General features: G+C 34.8%; 1 protein-coding gene across 1 annotated transcript; it reads right to left on the bottom strand.

The window, feature by feature from the left end:
- Window positions 1-4158: 4158 nt before the first annotated feature.
- LOC110696617 (probable serine/threonine-protein kinase At1g01540) lies at window positions 4159-10095 on the bottom strand. The gene is made up of 7 exons (XM_021873955.1): window positions 8578-10095; window positions 7003-7107; window positions 6692-6814; window positions 6434-6604; window positions 6198-6327; window positions 5779-5988; window positions 4159-4731 (listed from the first exon to the last, which is right to left on the bottom strand). The coding sequence occupies exons 1-7, from the start codon at window positions 9258-9260 to the stop codon at window positions 4567-4569; spliced, it is 1587 nt and encodes a 528-aa protein (XP_021729647.1). The 5' UTR covers window positions 9261-10095; the 3' UTR covers window positions 4159-4566.
- Window positions 10096-16250: the final 6155 nt, after the last annotated feature.

Genomic DNA, 16250 nt, shown 5'->3' with positions numbered 1-16250 from the left:
TTTTTAAATAATTCAATAAACCTCTTTAACTCAATAATTCCAATAAATAACTCAACTTCTTCTTAATTAAATTCAACATGCTTTTAAAATCAATCTTTTAATAAATACTTGAGAATTAAATCTCATATCAATAACTTTTCAAAATCAATAACTCTTCCTTTGAAAAACCTTTTATTTAATTCATCAAACTTTTCAAATCAATTTCTTTATTCAAGCATGATTAGTAATTCAAACCACTCAAAACTTGATATAAAATCAATCCTTCAATTTAATTATCAAAAACAATCATTTAAACATGCTTTTATTTCATAATTCATAATTTAATTCAATCATCATAAAAATCATGCAAAACATGCTTATTCAACCCAATCAATTTCAAAAGTATCTAGCCACCTAACATACCTTTGGTCCTCGCTTAGCAAACACAAAGAAACTTTAAACACTTGGATCAAACACGACCTACAAATAAATATAACCTTAATTAATATAAGGTTAACAAATAATCACAACAATTAAATTAAAAAACCCCCAACTATATATACATTAACCTTTTAAATTATTTTTCATATACATGAATAAAAATCTGATTTTATTTAATTAAAAATACTCATAATAACTTTTATAAATCCCCCATAATAATAATAATTAATTAATTAAGAGAAGAGAAAAAGAAGAAGAGGTAGAAAACAAAGGAAGAGAGAGAGAAGAAGGTGGCGGCAAGGTGGGGCAGCCCTCCGGCAGGTGGCTAGAGGTGGCAGCTGGCGTCAAGGAGGGTGGTAGCCGGCGTGGAGGTGGTGGTTCTGGTGATTGGTGGTGGTGGCGCAAGAAAGAAAAGAAAAGAAAAGGAGAAGAGAAAATTAAAGAGAGAGATTAAGAGAGAATTAGAGAATTTGGTGTGAGTGTTTAACCATGAATCAATGGGTATTTATAGGCTAGCTCATGCATGAATTATAGTAAGAGAATGTAGGAAGAATTATGGTAAAAAGAATTAAAGAAATTACTTGGAGAAGAGTGTTAAAGAAATATGGAAAGTTTGAGATTAAGGTGATTAAGAATAATAAAATTAAGGAAAGTATGTTGTCATGAAAAAAATATGGCAAAGGAGGTTTACTTGGGGAATAATCAAGGATGAAATAAGGTAGGGAAATAATATGATCAAATATTTAGGAGATGGGAAATAAAAATTAAGGAATATAATAATTTTTGAGGAAGATAATTAAAAATACAAATTACCAAAATAATTCCCCCAAAAATAAATCAAGAGGGCCAAATATATTGAGCTTCCATAGCTCAAATTTTCGAACCTCCTTAGTGTATTTTAGGAAATTATTTGCTAGATTTAAGGATAAAAAATAATTGTGTAAATAGTATATATTGTATAAAATAATTAATTAAGAGAATACCAATTATTCACTAAATAAATTAACTAAGAAAATCATATTTTCCACACTAGAAAAATCCAAAATTAATATCCAACTAATTGGAATTTTCGGACCTCCTTATTTAAATAATAAAATATAATTTTTTTGCTTAATAAAAATATCCGAAATATATATAAATAATCCGGTTTTTAAAATAAAATAAATGGATAATAAATCTTATTCAAAATCCACAAATAATAATTAAGTTCTTAAATATTTTTGGCGCCAAAATTCAAATATCATTTCGGCTCCAAAATTCAAATAGTAAAAAAAATTACTAAAATACCCTTTTAGAAAATAATAATTAATTAATTAATTAATTAACTAGAAGATATGTTTCAAAAATACGGGGTATTACATAGAACCTATAGGATTTGTTATGTTTCGCATATCCTATAAAAATGCATTCCACTCTTCTTTCACCTAACTTTTTACGTTTAGGTTCTGGCACTTTTACAATTGCCCTACAACCCCAAACTTTGAGATGGCTCAAGTTTGGTTTCCTTATATACCATAGCTCATATGAAGTAACCTCATTCCTTTTCATTGGAACTCGATTTAAAATATAACAAGCGGTTAATACCGCTTCCCCCCAAAAACCATCACTCAATCCCAAATAGGATAACATGGAATTAACCATTTCTTCTAGAGTCCTATTCTTCCTTTCCGCTACACCATTTAGTTATAGTGAATATGCTGCTGTAATTTCATGTACTATTCCTATTGATTGTTATAACTTGGATTATAGTATTCACCTCCTTTATCGGTTCTTAATCTTTTGATTTTACTGTTTGTTTGCAATTCTACTTCATTCTTATAGATTTTAAATTTGTCAAGGGCCTCATCCTTAGAATGCAATAAATAAACTTAGAAAAATCTTGAATAATCATCAATGAAAGTTGCTAAATACTTTTTGTTGCCTAAGAAAGGTGTGTTATGAAAATCACATAGATCACTATGCACTAAATCAAGTAATGCATTATTCTTTTCTACAACATTAGGAAATGGTTTCCTTGTGATTTTTGTTAACATGCATGTCCTACACTTCTTTATCCTTGGATCAAAAGACGGAATTAAATCATGCTTTGACAAAAATATAACTATTTATAATTAACATGTCCAAGTCTTACATGCCATAGAGAAGAGCAATCATTAACAACATATAAATTGTCTTTCAAAGTATTAGAAATACTAAGCTTAAACATTCCATCACATAAGTAACCAAGTCCTACAGATAAACCACCTTTAGACAATATAAATTTATCTGACTCAAGATAGCACCGGAAACAAGATTCCTTCTAAGTTCGGGAGCATACAACACATCCCTTAAAATAAGAGATTTGCCCGAGCTAAACATTAACTCTACTTATCCCTTGCCTAATACTTTTGCGGTGGAATCGTTCCCCATATAAAGAATCTCTCCATTGGTCACCTCAACGAAGGATTTAAACAATGAACGATCCTTACAAACATGCCTCGATGCTCCTGAATCGATGTACCAAGAAGTATCACCCTTGCTTGCCTTGGGATTGGCTTGACCCGCCTTTCCCACCTTAAGCCTTCTTGTTGCTAATATTTTTCTTCCAAATGGTACAATCCTTTTTAAAATGACCAGGTTTTCCACAAACCCAACAGGCTCGTGATTTTTTTACCATCACTTCCCACTTTAGGCTTTTTGCCTTTGTTTTTGTTTGAATCATTTCCTATCTTTTTCTCATAAGACGTAGTATCCTCAATCACATTCACTGTAGTGGAACTAGGATTAACATCCTTTTGTCTCTCTTGGACCTGGATTTCTTCCTCAATCCGAATATGAGAGGCCAAGCCCTTAAGATTAATGTCATCTTTCTTATGCTTTAAAGCATTTCGAAAATCTTTCCATGAGGATGGTAGCTTATCAATTATGAAAAAAACAATAAGGGTCTCATCAACATTGATATTGTGTTGCCTAAAACTCCCTAAAATTCTTTGGATTTCATGAAATTGTTCCATAACCGGCCTACTATCAATCATTTTGAAATTATTGAACTTACTAACAAAAAATTTCTTGCTAGATGCATCCTCGGCCATGTACTTAGACTCTAGTTCATCCCAAAGCAATTTAGCGGACTCATGAAATTGATAAACATCAAACAATTCATTAGACATACCGTTTAGGATGTGACCACAACATATGTAGTTGTCAGTCTCCCACTTGTTCCTCATTCTAGTAGCCTCCAATGTCTCGTTTTCCTCCACTGATGGCTTCGAGGATGTAAGAACATAAGCCACACTGAGTGATGTCAACAGAAATGCATCTTCTTTTGCCACCATCAAAAATCTACACCCCAAACTTGTCCAATAATTCGTCATCATTTCCTTCACATTTGCCATCTTTGTAGTGGATTATACTTTTGGACTATTGGAGATTTTCTAGTAAACAAGGGTCACAAAGAAATGGAAATGAAATTATTGGAAAAATCTTCGAGGCGTGAAAAGGATCACTTTCCCAAAAATATAATTCCGACTCTATACTACAACCGGGTATCACGGAAATTACTTAGGATATACAACGAAGAACAATTACAATAACTTATAAGATTATTCCAATTCAATGTATAAAAGTGTTTGTAATTTTGTGAAAATGAACAACTGATAATAACTTCCTATGACAAAATGATAAGATAAAAATTATATTTCATCTCTCAACCTACATTCATCATACGAGGAGTTTCTCATATATATATAAGATAGTAGCTAGTATGTAAACAATGTATTAAGTATCGAAACTGAAAACAACGCATTTACTAAATAATGCATCAAATCATCAAATGTTAAGAGATGCATTAAACAATGCATTAATACACTAAAGTTATAATGCATTAAGTATGTAACTACCCAACTAAATCAAGAGAAATTAAACCGAAACCGTAAGTAGTAACGGTTGCAACAATAGTGATGAATCAGCCACTTTCTTCCTTTCTCTTGATTAGTTGTATACTACTAGACACCTTAACCAAATGACTTAAACTTAACATAACATGAATAATAATCAACTAAATACTCTAAATTCTCCAACACATGTACATGAGGTGAAAATTAGTGTGGAGCTGCTGCATAACTGGAAACCAAACATCTAATCACTCGCTATACAAACCACACAAATTCAATGCTCTTCTACGGTTTCTTCCTTTCTCCATGGCAATCTAGGAATTGACACACCACTTTCATATCCGCTACTGTCTCCTGATTCAATTACTCGGTTATCCATCATCCTACCTCTTGCAGTACTGTTACTGGATATTCCATGCTCTCTTGAAGTTCTACGGTCCTGTATCAAATACATGAAGATTATACAACTAGATCATAACTATTATGTTAGCTTAACAAGATAAAGTCCCTGTCTTGTATGCACTAAACAATATGATAAAAATCTGAGAGCAGAATTTTGTATGATAATTAAGGAAACATTCTAACTATAGGCCTGTAGCTATCAATTCAAGAATTCAGGTAGGGTCTGATTCAGCTCAATCCATCCTCTAGGTCAGCTTCAGCTTCGGGTCAAGTCAATTCATTTATTCTTATGTTAGAGTTTAATTTGGGTCAGACACTCAAACTATTATCAGGTCAAATAACTTCAAGTCGGATTTTTCTTGGGTTCGGGTCAAATCTGGGTAGGATCAATATCACGTCTAAGTTCAGGTAGGATCAGTATGATCAGAATCAAGTACGGTGAGATCAAGTTAAACCTATATAATTATGCAATCCATATGTCAGCCAAGTATTATTAAGATGCTCTTAAACCTACATAATTTCGAACAAGAGTTTCAAGATTTAAATTAAAGGTATTAATATGTACTTGTTTTTTTCTAATACGAAACATGCATTATCAAAGCAATTAACCAAATTAAACTTAATAGTTACTATTCACACACACACGCACGCACACACAAAAGGTTAAGGTAAATTTTAGTTGAACTTGTTTCACTTGTTCTGGGTTGTGTTAAAACTTAAAATAGGTCTTGTTGGTTCAAGTCAGGTTAATAAAGGGTCAGAGGATAAATTTGGGTTACGAATTACGAGTAAGCATGGGTCAATAGATGTGTAGAGTCATAATCAGTTTTTAGATTATAATCGGGTCAGGACCCAATTCAGGTTTAGAATGTCGTTGGATCAGGTAAAATTGGTTGTCGATTAATATTAGATTGGGTGCAAGTTTGGGTTTGGATCATAGTATCAGATCAAATAGGTTGTCGGTTAATATCAAGTATGGTTTCGTTCAGCTTGGTGTCACTAGTTCTACCCATTAGTTTGGTACGTGTCAGATTCAGGGATAACTCTACTAACAATATGACAAGGTAAGGGACTGCAAACTCACTTCACGGAAAGGAAGCTCTTCAGCTTCCAGCATGTGCACTATATGACCCATCTTTGGACGCTTTTGAGCGTTTGGATCTACACAACGTAAAGATACCAGCAGGACACGCTTCAATGCTCTTGAAGAAGGCTTCTCAGGTAATTTTGGATCCAACACACCCTCTGCATTTCGGTTTGAAACCATCTGCTTGAGCCAATCAACTAGGTTCACCTATAAGTTCAGCTAAAAAAAAAGTGATTAATAAACAATTAAGCATAGTTGCTCTGAACCAGCAGAGAAAATCTACACATATGCAGGGTTATGAAAATAATCAATTTCAGAAATATCTGAAGAAAATAATGAGGACATCTTGAGGAATCCTAAAATCACTGCCAATGCAATCAGCTATAGCATGTTTAAAAAAAATATATATTGTTAACCTCTCCCGGCGGTCGGCTGTAATCCACAGGGTTTCTCCCAGAAATTATCTCCATTAGAAGAATGCCAAAGCTATACACATCACTTCTTTCATTCAACATACCCGTACTGGCATATTCTGGAGCAACATAGCTACAAAAGATGTTGAAATTTGGTTACTCCTGATTTTTAATGAATTATCATGGATGCCTGAACTGACCAACAAGTTTAATTCACACTTCCTTATATAAGAACTAACCCGAAAGTCCCCATCACACGTGTTGTCACATAATTCCGTTCCGATCCCAGGAGCTTTGCTAGGCCAAAATCAGACACTTTCGGGTTCCATTGTTTATCAAGCAATATGTTACTTGACTTAATGTCACGGTGAACAACTTTAGGCTCAAGGCCCTCATGTAAGTAAGTCAATCTACAGTCATTCATTAGTTTCTGATCAAAATCAGGAGACAAAGGATCAGCTTTCTGAGCAATATTGACAGCATACTTAGATACTTACCCTTTTGCTGTCCCAATAAGAACATTCATGCGAGCTTCCCATGTAAGAGGACTGAAAGGTCCCACATCTCCATGAAGCCATTGCTCCAAGTTTCCATTGTCTACATACTCGTATACGAGAATCCTGTATGAAAAACAGCCACAAAAAATATTACATTAATCATCACAATTCTTGAATAAACTAAATTTTAAATAAATGAAATCAGTGCATCAGCAATTGAAGCAAAGAGGCTCGACTACAATATGCATTAGGTTAATCAAAATCTGATCTGAAGACTTATAACACACAATACGTAACCGTAATATATGTACCTATGAGCTCCTTCAGCACAATAACCCAGCAATCTGACTAAATTCTTGTGACGAACACGTCCAATTGCCTCCACCTCAACTTTGAATTCCCTCTCTGCTTGACCTCTGAAATAAACGCCAATGGGAAAGAATGTCAAGATTAAAAAAAAATTGGAGTAATGTATATTAATAATAATAAATAAAAAATAGTAGGAAAAAGTAGATACGTGCTTTAACCTGCATTATACCAACTCTAAACTTTTAGTTGACAAATTATTATCCAGAGTAACTACAAATCTATACGGAAATAAAGGGTGTACAACATACTCATGTTAACTTATTTTATAATGATCTAAATGCATTATCGGGTGGAATCTTGTGCAGTGTTAAGGAGTGTGAAATAAAAATATTAACCAAGTCTGCTTATGTTTGATAAATTACTACATAATTAAAAAACAAGACCCAAACCAAATAAGGAAACAAAATTACCGCTAATTTGGGTGCACCGGGTGTGCATTAATTTTACTGTAGAATGTCTAGTTTAGAATAGCTTTTAGCTAGTTTAGTTAACTTTTAAGCTACTTTGGGGTAGTCTTTATGTTTATTACTCTGTAATTTTATTTTATTTTTTACATTAAAAGTTGATTGTTACGGAATAAATTTCATGTAAAGAGCGTAATTTTATTTATCAGCAATACAAGTAGGTAATTTTTTTTTTTTTTTTTTTTATACAGGGTAAATTTGAATCATTTTAGAGTAACTACAGAAATCATCTACAATATTTATTCTACACCTATTCATATTTGAAAGTTAATCTTTGCAATATATATACTTCGTACATATGTTAAATATGCACCAAACCAAAATGTAGGGACTGACATTAAACCTATGCTTTACAGTGAAGTAGATTCTAAGAAGACCCACAAGAAAGTAACAAGATCCCAACTCTGCTGCCGCACATGATATTGTTTACCTGATATTGCAACGCAACAACATAACATAACAGCATGTGTCGAATCCCACAAGCTATTTGTATGTAATGAACAAGGAGGCCGTTTCTCAATAGTAAACCATGACCACAAACAAAGTGAAGACAAATTAACAGCAATATAAACGTATCAGTTGATGATATAACATTTTTCTCTGTCTCCAATTCTTAAGTTAAACAAGGTGCCAGACGCGACTACCATAAATTTTGTGGGGTATTAAGAGAATTCGAACATGTGACTAACTAATTAAATTGACCAACAACTCAAAATTCCTTGTAAAATAGTCGCAACTTATGAATAATGGAGACAAGATTCAATCTCAATATAAGGTACCATATTCAAGAGTTTAACCAACTAAATTAATTGGCATACATCATGTACAATCAAACTAACCAATTACTGCAACACTATCTCATAATAATTTATTTATGAGAGCTTAAACTAAATAATGTGAGATGTTGTTACCCAATATTTATTCCCTTAGATCGTACTATGCTAACCATATGAATCTCCTACTCCATATACATAAACAAAGACATCATATAACGCCAAAAAAATACAAAAAAATATTTATTTCTTAAACAAATAAAAAAGATAGAAGTTAAACCTGTTATTTAGCAAATTTTTGACAGCCACATGAGTATTATCATCCAAAATACCATGATAAACAATACCATAACCACCTTCACCAATCACATTCTCATCAGCAAAACCATTAGTAGACTCCTCCAACTCTCTCAATGTATACCAATGACCCCAACCCAAGTGCGAAACCTCCGGACCCGATAACCCGTTTTGCTCCCCACTCCCATACACCGATGACCCGCCACCTCGGTCCGGGTACGATATCCTGTGATCCTTCCCAATTTCAATGTGAATTCTTTGATGCCCAATTGGATCCTCCTCAATCTGTGAACGCACCACCAACCTTTGGTTCGAGTTCGACCCACCATACTCCGGCGCAGGGTCTGGCAATGCGGCTCGTGCCGGGTTTTCGACACGAATTTCGGTTATCTCTTTGGAAATACTTGGAATTGTGGGTTTTTGAGTTTGTGTTAAACCCAACATGTAATTGATATTTTTACTGTTGCTGTTGCTTCTACTGCTGATTACATTATTAATTTGGGCGTTTTTTACTTTATTATTGTTGCGCCTTGAGATGAACCAAAGAGATACAAAGAAGAGAAAGAGGACAATTCCAGCTCCAACACAAATGCCTAACACAACCCATAATCTTAATCCGAAAATTGATGTTTTTTTGGAAAGTTCATTGTTTAGAAATGAACTCATTGTTTACTAAAACTTTATAACTTACACTTTTTGTTTGAGTTTTTGTAATTTTGCATGTTTAATGGAGGATCAAAATGTGGTAACAAAGAGGACGGAGATTCATAGGAAGTTAAATGTAGCGAGAAAGTGGAGTGGAGAGAATTCAGTAAACAAACAGAGAAGAATGCAAAATTTGGGGTTGAGTAGAGAGAGAGAGTGGGAGTAGTAGCTGGTTTGATGGGACAGATAAAAATAGAGATACCTCCACTTTGTTTCGGTTTTTTATTTATTTCTTTATTTATTTCTTTATTTTTATTATTTTTTATTGGTTGTCCCACTAAAATTGTGCTCCTAAGTATAGAAACGGGTTGACCACGGATTCATTTTTTTATTTTTTTTGAAAGCACCACGGATTCATATAGTCTCGTGTGTACTCATGCTAATTAATTTCTAATGTACCTCGAAATATTAATGTTCATTGCTTATAAAGTTATAAAGTAAAGATAATAAATGTACTCTTAGGTTGTGTACTCTTTTTGTTTGAAATTAAATGTATTATTGAGAACATATGTAGTTTTGTTAGACTTTGGTTTTTTGTGTTGGCAATTGGTTGTTGGATGTGGGTGTTGGATTTATAACTTGGATGTTTTGACCGATTGTTAGCATTGGCTATTTCTACACTTGTATTGGTGGGGTGGCTCGCTGTCGAAAAAAAAAAAAAAAAAAAAAAAAAAAAAACCTAAAACTGTTGAAATCAAGAAAAACATTTAGACAATTTAGTACTTTCTTGGAATGATTATCACAAAATTCCTTGGATTGTGCCGTGGTTTAGGACTCATTGTCTTAAAAGCGAAATACACCACCCTCAGTATTGATTTCTGGTGGTGAATGACCCCCAAGGTTTACACAATGACCTTCGTAATCTGTGTATTCGAACTCCAAGGTTGAAACTGCTCAATAATTGTTTAGATCTCAAAAAAATATGTTTGTGTTTATATTTAGGGCTCATGAGTAATAAATAATAATATAATGAGTGTCGTATTTCAAGGTATTGAAAAAAGAAGCTCAAAACACACAAATATGATATCTTAAAACGCTAATGAGCCAACACGCAATTGTTTATTGATACGAGTATTAATTAATACTAATAATCACATTAAATATTACATGTAAAGTGATAAATCACTTATTGTCACCATTGTTTATAATTTTGTACCAAACTGGCCTTGTGGGTTGAATTATAATCCCCTATCAAGGGCATGAAGGCTTAAACATTTTGGCGTTATAAAAGGACTTGCTATTTTGCCTACATTGCACAATTACTTGATAATTGTACCATACAATGTTCATGACATATACTCATATTTCCTCTGTTCCTCAGTCCATAAACATTGCCACGTTTACAATTTAACAAAGTTTCACAAATATTATAATGTTTTATGTGAAAAAAACTCAAATGTCTTTTTTTAGATAGTAAAATAATTCAGTAACAAAAAGTAATACGATATTTACAAAAGCAATTCGATTTTAACAAATACATAAGATGTTGAATCAAACAAATCAATCCTTCATAAAAACTACAATTGTTGAGTAGATCTTGCACCGTTGAACATCTCTTCGCTTATCTCGCTGGTAAATACAGCCTTGTTGGAGAAAAAATTTACATGAGGATGTTTTCCTTTTGATTCGTCTAATTGTATTTGAAAACTTAATAACCTTTGCGATCTCGCATAATTTTTTACCAATGAAACATTACACGACAACTTATTAAATCTACTATCATAGATTTAAAACTAAGAAATTTCTCCCTCGAAAAGAGAAGATAAAACTTGCCTTTTGAAGGTGGCCGAAAAACCATTGTCTTTCGAAAGAGATTGGAAACCCTTTTTTCGAGGGAGAAAATTTCCTATCATAAAGGAAGCATCATTAATTATTATAAACCAAAATAAACAAGAAGAGGAAACCAAGAAAGGACCCAAATGTCTCCTTTTACACTATAAATACTAATCAGTGGTGGAGGGAATTAAGAACACCTTACCCCAAAAAAATTTGTTAAAAAAAGACCTCGAACTTAATGAATCAAGTTTCAGTTAAGAACTTGGCTTGTGGTTCCAGAAGTGGAACATTGTGGGTCATTGGCGGGTTAGGGGTTGTGTTTTCGAAGGGTAAGAAGGCTGGGTCGGCATTCACAACAAGTTAGGGGGCTAGTCGGTGTTCGTGGCAAGGTGAAGGGTTGGTGGAGAGGTTGGCTGGGAATTTTTTTATTTTTATTTTTTTTTCTTTCTAAAATAATTTTTATTATTTTCCAATTTTCATAAATATTGAATATTAATTTTAAAAATATTTTAAACAATTTAGAGAATCAATTAAATGAGTTTTGGTAAAAAAAAAAAAAAAAAAAAAAAAAAAAAAAAAAAAAAAAACAATTAAGGGGGACCACTTTTTATTGTGGCTAAGAGAGTGCCACATAAAATATTCTATGATGATCAAAAACTTTTGTATCACCTTAGAATTTTTATTGTTGTCCCATTAAAATTGCGCTCCTAATATAGAAACGGGCTGACCACACATGTATACTCATGCTAATTTATTTCTAATATACCTTGAAATGTAGATGTTCATTACTTATATAAGGAAAATGATAAATGTTGTTAAACCCGAAAATCAGATTTTAGACTTTTAATTGACTATCTTGACTTTGAATAAGTGGGAAAGTCCTAGAGTTAGTAAAGGGTCTTTTGTTAGTTGGACTTAAAACATAATAGCCATTGGGCTGATATTGCATTAGGGCTCAACTGCATTAAGATCATATTGGAAGGCTAATAGATGACTTTTAATTTTCAAAATAGAGTTGGCGCAAGAAGCATAACCGCACAACAATTATGGGAGTCAGCCATAACCGCTCCATTTTGCCTATAAATAGGAGTACGAAGATCAAAAGAAGACATCAACAAATAACTGAATAACAAGCATTTCATTTCTTTTATGCTTTCTTCTTAGCTTTCGTAGTTTTCCCTTGGCTTAGTAGCCAAGCGATAGAGTAGTTTATCATCTAGCATGTATTGAAGATCCTTCGCCTTTTCCAATTGTATGACCATGGAGGTAACCTCTCCTTCAACTTGTACAATTGTATACCTGACTCTATCCTTTCATTAATGGAATGTATTTGTATATTTTGTCATATGTTTATCTACTCGTTTCTTTGAGCAATCTAACTTGTTTTAATGCTTTTAGGAAAGCTTCCTTATTTGATTTTTTTACGTTAGCAAGGTTGTCAATCTTTGAAACCGGTAACTCGTGGGGTAGCCCCTAATACTCTAGAACAAGATAGAGTATTTAACTTGTTGGTAAAGTGCAATATTTACATAAAAAAGTTTTTTGGCGACCACAATGGGAGAATACAAGACTTAATCCATTTAACTCTGAAAGGAATGGTGTCCTTCCAACAAGTGTATTATTCCGACAGAGGGTTCAGAATTATTAGAAAGCTAATTCTTCGGTGAGGTCAAGTGATCGGAATGCCTAGGTGGAGGCCGCTTCCGATCAGTAATATTAATGTGTAATTAATATAACGACTTAATCTTGACTGAACCCTTCGGGTCGCACCCCAATCGAATAACCGATTCGAGACGACGAATCAATCCGAAGGATTAGATGAGTCATTAGAGTATTATGAACAAAGACGTCGGATATTGAGCTTAGAGCGTCGAATTAGAGCATCATAAGTCCAGTCGAATTCGGAATTCGACGAGATGTAGAATCAAGCAAGCGACAAGTACGAGCCAAGCTGTAGCATCGCATTGGCCTAGCCATGCGAGTGCTAGGCTAGGGGAGGTCCCAAACCGCATGCGTGCTAGCGTGCCAAGCATTGTCTGGCACTCGCACATCTCACAACACGAGCATCGTAAGCTGCATGCCATGTGTGTGTGTGTTGTGGCTATGCGTGCATGGTTGTGCGTGCTTTCTAGCCAAGCATCACTAGCCATCGCATCATGCTCGACATCGCACAGCACAGCACGCAACATCGTAAGCTATGTGTGCGTGTGTGTGGCTGTACGTGGTTGCTAGCATAGCAGCACCAGCCTCAACATCACAAGGCCAGCAGCACGCAAGTGCTTGCTGGGCCTCGCTAGCACAAGCATCGCAACACACATCGCAACAGCAGCCCGCATTGCGTGCGTGGCATGTTTGCTGCACGCATGCGTGTGCGAGCTGGCTAGGCAGCCCAGCCTTGGTGCTAGGCGCCAGCTGGGCAGCCTTGGCAGCCAAGGCAGGCTGCCAGCCAGCCATGTGTGCGTGGTTAGCTAGGTCAAAAGTGGGAATGGTCTTATGGCCTTGCTTAGGGAACAAGGGGATTTTGGTCCCCCCTTAGGTGGTCCTCACCTAACCATGCTCTCCATATGCCACTTGGAGCTTGTTGATTCATTTGCAATTTAATTTGTTTTTGATTAAAAATAAATTGAGAAAAAATGGAATTCTCCACATTGATGGAAAGAGGGAGATCAAGGCTCCCTTCCCTATAAATACCCAAGTTTTGGGTTTGGGAAAAATCACTTGAGTTGAACTCAATAAGACATCTCGTTGAAAGTGAGAAAAACCTTTAAGTTTGTAATACTCTAGTATTTTCTTGGTCTAGCCCAAACTAACCTTTGGGGTAGAGACTGTTCGGGTCAGGTCAAGGGTGCGAGCCGTCGGAGGCCTACGCACTTGCGTGGCTAGAGCTTTTAAGTAAGAGCTCATAAGCGAGCGAAGCACGCGTCAAGGGTAAGAATGTCTTTTCTCTTTCTCTTTCTTTTGTTGTTTAATTATGTGATTGAATGTTTAGTTACATTAATTAGTGTGCGGGTCTTGGGCGGGTTTCATTCCACGTAGTGTTGGACACTACAAAACCCAACAGCGGTATCGGAGCCGCGCTCACTTTATTTATTGTAACTAATAAATAATTGAGGTGATTTAAAATGGATTTAAATTTCTGGTTTTGTTTTCTAATTAGATTAGAAACTCGTTTTAATTAGTCTTAATATCGTATTTTACTAATTTGGCCAACGAACCAAGATTTCGACCCAAAAATAGTGAATTTTGGGTGGAATCGATGTTCTAAATTGTTTTTGACCCTTTTTAAGCACTGTCCAGAAGCAAAAATCCACCCAAAAACATGTTTTTCGAGGGGTTTTTCGTTTTGACGAAAAATTTTAAATCTTTAAACCTTGATTATTTATGGCATGTTAACTGTAGATTAAATGTATGGTCGCATCACTAATCTACTGCAATAATAAACCTTATAAAACATGTTTATGAAGTCATAATTGGTGCTTGATTTGGTAAGCTCATTTTTCACATAAACTTGAAATTTCACAATTTTGCAAATTAATTGCTTCAAGTGTGAATGTTTATAGTGAATGTGTAATTTTGAAGTCCCTAATATGTAAAGATCCAATATTTAATTGTTTATTTTGTTGGAACATTGATTTCTAGATTCCATGTTAAACTAATTTTTGATTTAATCATTTTTAAGTTCATTAAAGTCCTAAAAGTTCAAAACTTGTGATTGAAATTTAATTAATCTTCATATTGGAATATGTAATTTTTCAATGATACGCAAGTTAGTGTTGGAAATTTTTCATTAGATGAATGGGTTTATTTTTCCAACCTCTTTAATTTTGTCAAATCTCATTATTAATTTATGTTTGGTTAAATTAATTGTGAGTATAGCCCTTCATTTTTTGTAGCATCAAGATGAACCTAAAGAGAGGTTCTTGAATTAATTTTGGTTTGTGCACTAAAATTAAATTTATTTAAGTTAGACTTGTTATATTTCCATTCTTGCCCAATGTTGATTCTAAAATTAATTTATAATCAATTTTATGTCACACATATATTGCAATTAAATCCCGAGATAAAAGCATGCAAATTGAGGTAAGCATCGCTCAAGCACCACCTACGGCTAGTCAGGCTGCTCACGTAGCCCACATGTGAATGCCGAGGTGCGTGTGGGCTGATTACGCTAAAAAAGTGCGCTATTGTGTGCGAGCTTGGTGCACACTTGGAGTATTGATGCGTGGTGCTACATGGATGCTGGAGGTTGCCCTCGCTTGCTGCTAGGCAGCAAGACTTGCGACCTTCAGCAGGGCCAGCTACATGCTGTCAGTGCCAACAAGCATGCAAGCATGCGCAGCATGCTGCGAGGCTGCTGGTGCCAGCAGGTGTGGCGTGCGCTGCTAGCTAGGCAGACCAGCACCCAAGCACGCATAGCCAAGGGGCCTTGGTGCCTAGCAAGCCTAGCCCCATGGCTTTGATGCTAGGCACTTAGCCATTTGATGGGCTACCTTTTTGCGTTTATTGGGCCGGTTTTAATTATTTATTTAATTATTTTAACGAGGCTAGGCCTCTGTTCCTTCGGCACTTGCAAAATAATTTGGCAAAACATGGGTTAACCAGCTTCACAGGTTTCGTGAAAATGGCAACTACTGGGGCCCGATTAAAATAGTAAATACGGACTGCAATCCGTTATGTATTTTTGTAAATCTAGATACGGTCTGCGTATTTTTGTACCTTAATATTTAGATTAATCCTTGTTGTCGTAGCTAGTAATTTTATTTTGGTGGAGATGTCTCAAGACGGCGTTTCTATGAAGACGAGCCAAGATGAAGACTCTTGAAGATTAGACGATTTCAAGGGGTCATGCTAGTTGCCAAATGCATCATTTACTTATGTTTTATATATATAATTGTGTTTATATATGATTGAATAGTATGATAGATGCATGTTTAGGATTTCAAATGTTGTGATGATTAATTAAGTTCACTTAAATCAACCAACATAGAAACCCTATGTCCCTATAATATTGAGCAAAATTTGCCATTCCAAGAACGACACTTACCGAACTAATGCGCGTGGTGATGGGCTACGCCAAAGTGAGGCATCACCGCTTCCCTAGGAACGTAAGGTATACTAGGTATACAAGTCGTCTTAGTTAAGCTCAACGATATCAGTAAGGAGTCCTTAGATGTC

The sequence above is a fragment of the Chenopodium quinoa genome, unplaced genomic scaffold, assembly GCF_001683475.1.
Source record: "Chenopodium quinoa cultivar QQ74 unplaced genomic scaffold, ASM168347v1, whole genome shotgun sequence".
NCBI classification, from domain to species: Eukaryota; Viridiplantae; Streptophyta; class Magnoliopsida; order Caryophyllales; family Amaranthaceae; genus Chenopodium; species Chenopodium quinoa.
The sequence above is the reverse complement of the archived record's forward strand: the minus strand, read 5'-3'. Positions and strand labels throughout refer to the sequence as shown.

Excerpts from the sequence above, each read along its gene's own strand:
- LOC110696617 (XM_021873955.1), bottom strand. The coding sequence starts at position 9,260 with ATGAGTTCATTTCTAAACAATGAACTTTCCAAAAAAACATCAATTTTC. Across the intron at positions 7,108-8,577 it reads AAAAATTTGCTAAATAACAG|AGGTCAAGCAGAGAGGGAAT; the intron begins GTTTAACTTCTA and ends CGTTTATTTCAG. Across the intron at positions 6,328-6,433 it reads CGTGTGATGGGGACTTTCGG|CTATGTTGCTCCAGAATATG; the intron begins GTTAGTTCTTAT and ends CATCTTTTGTAG.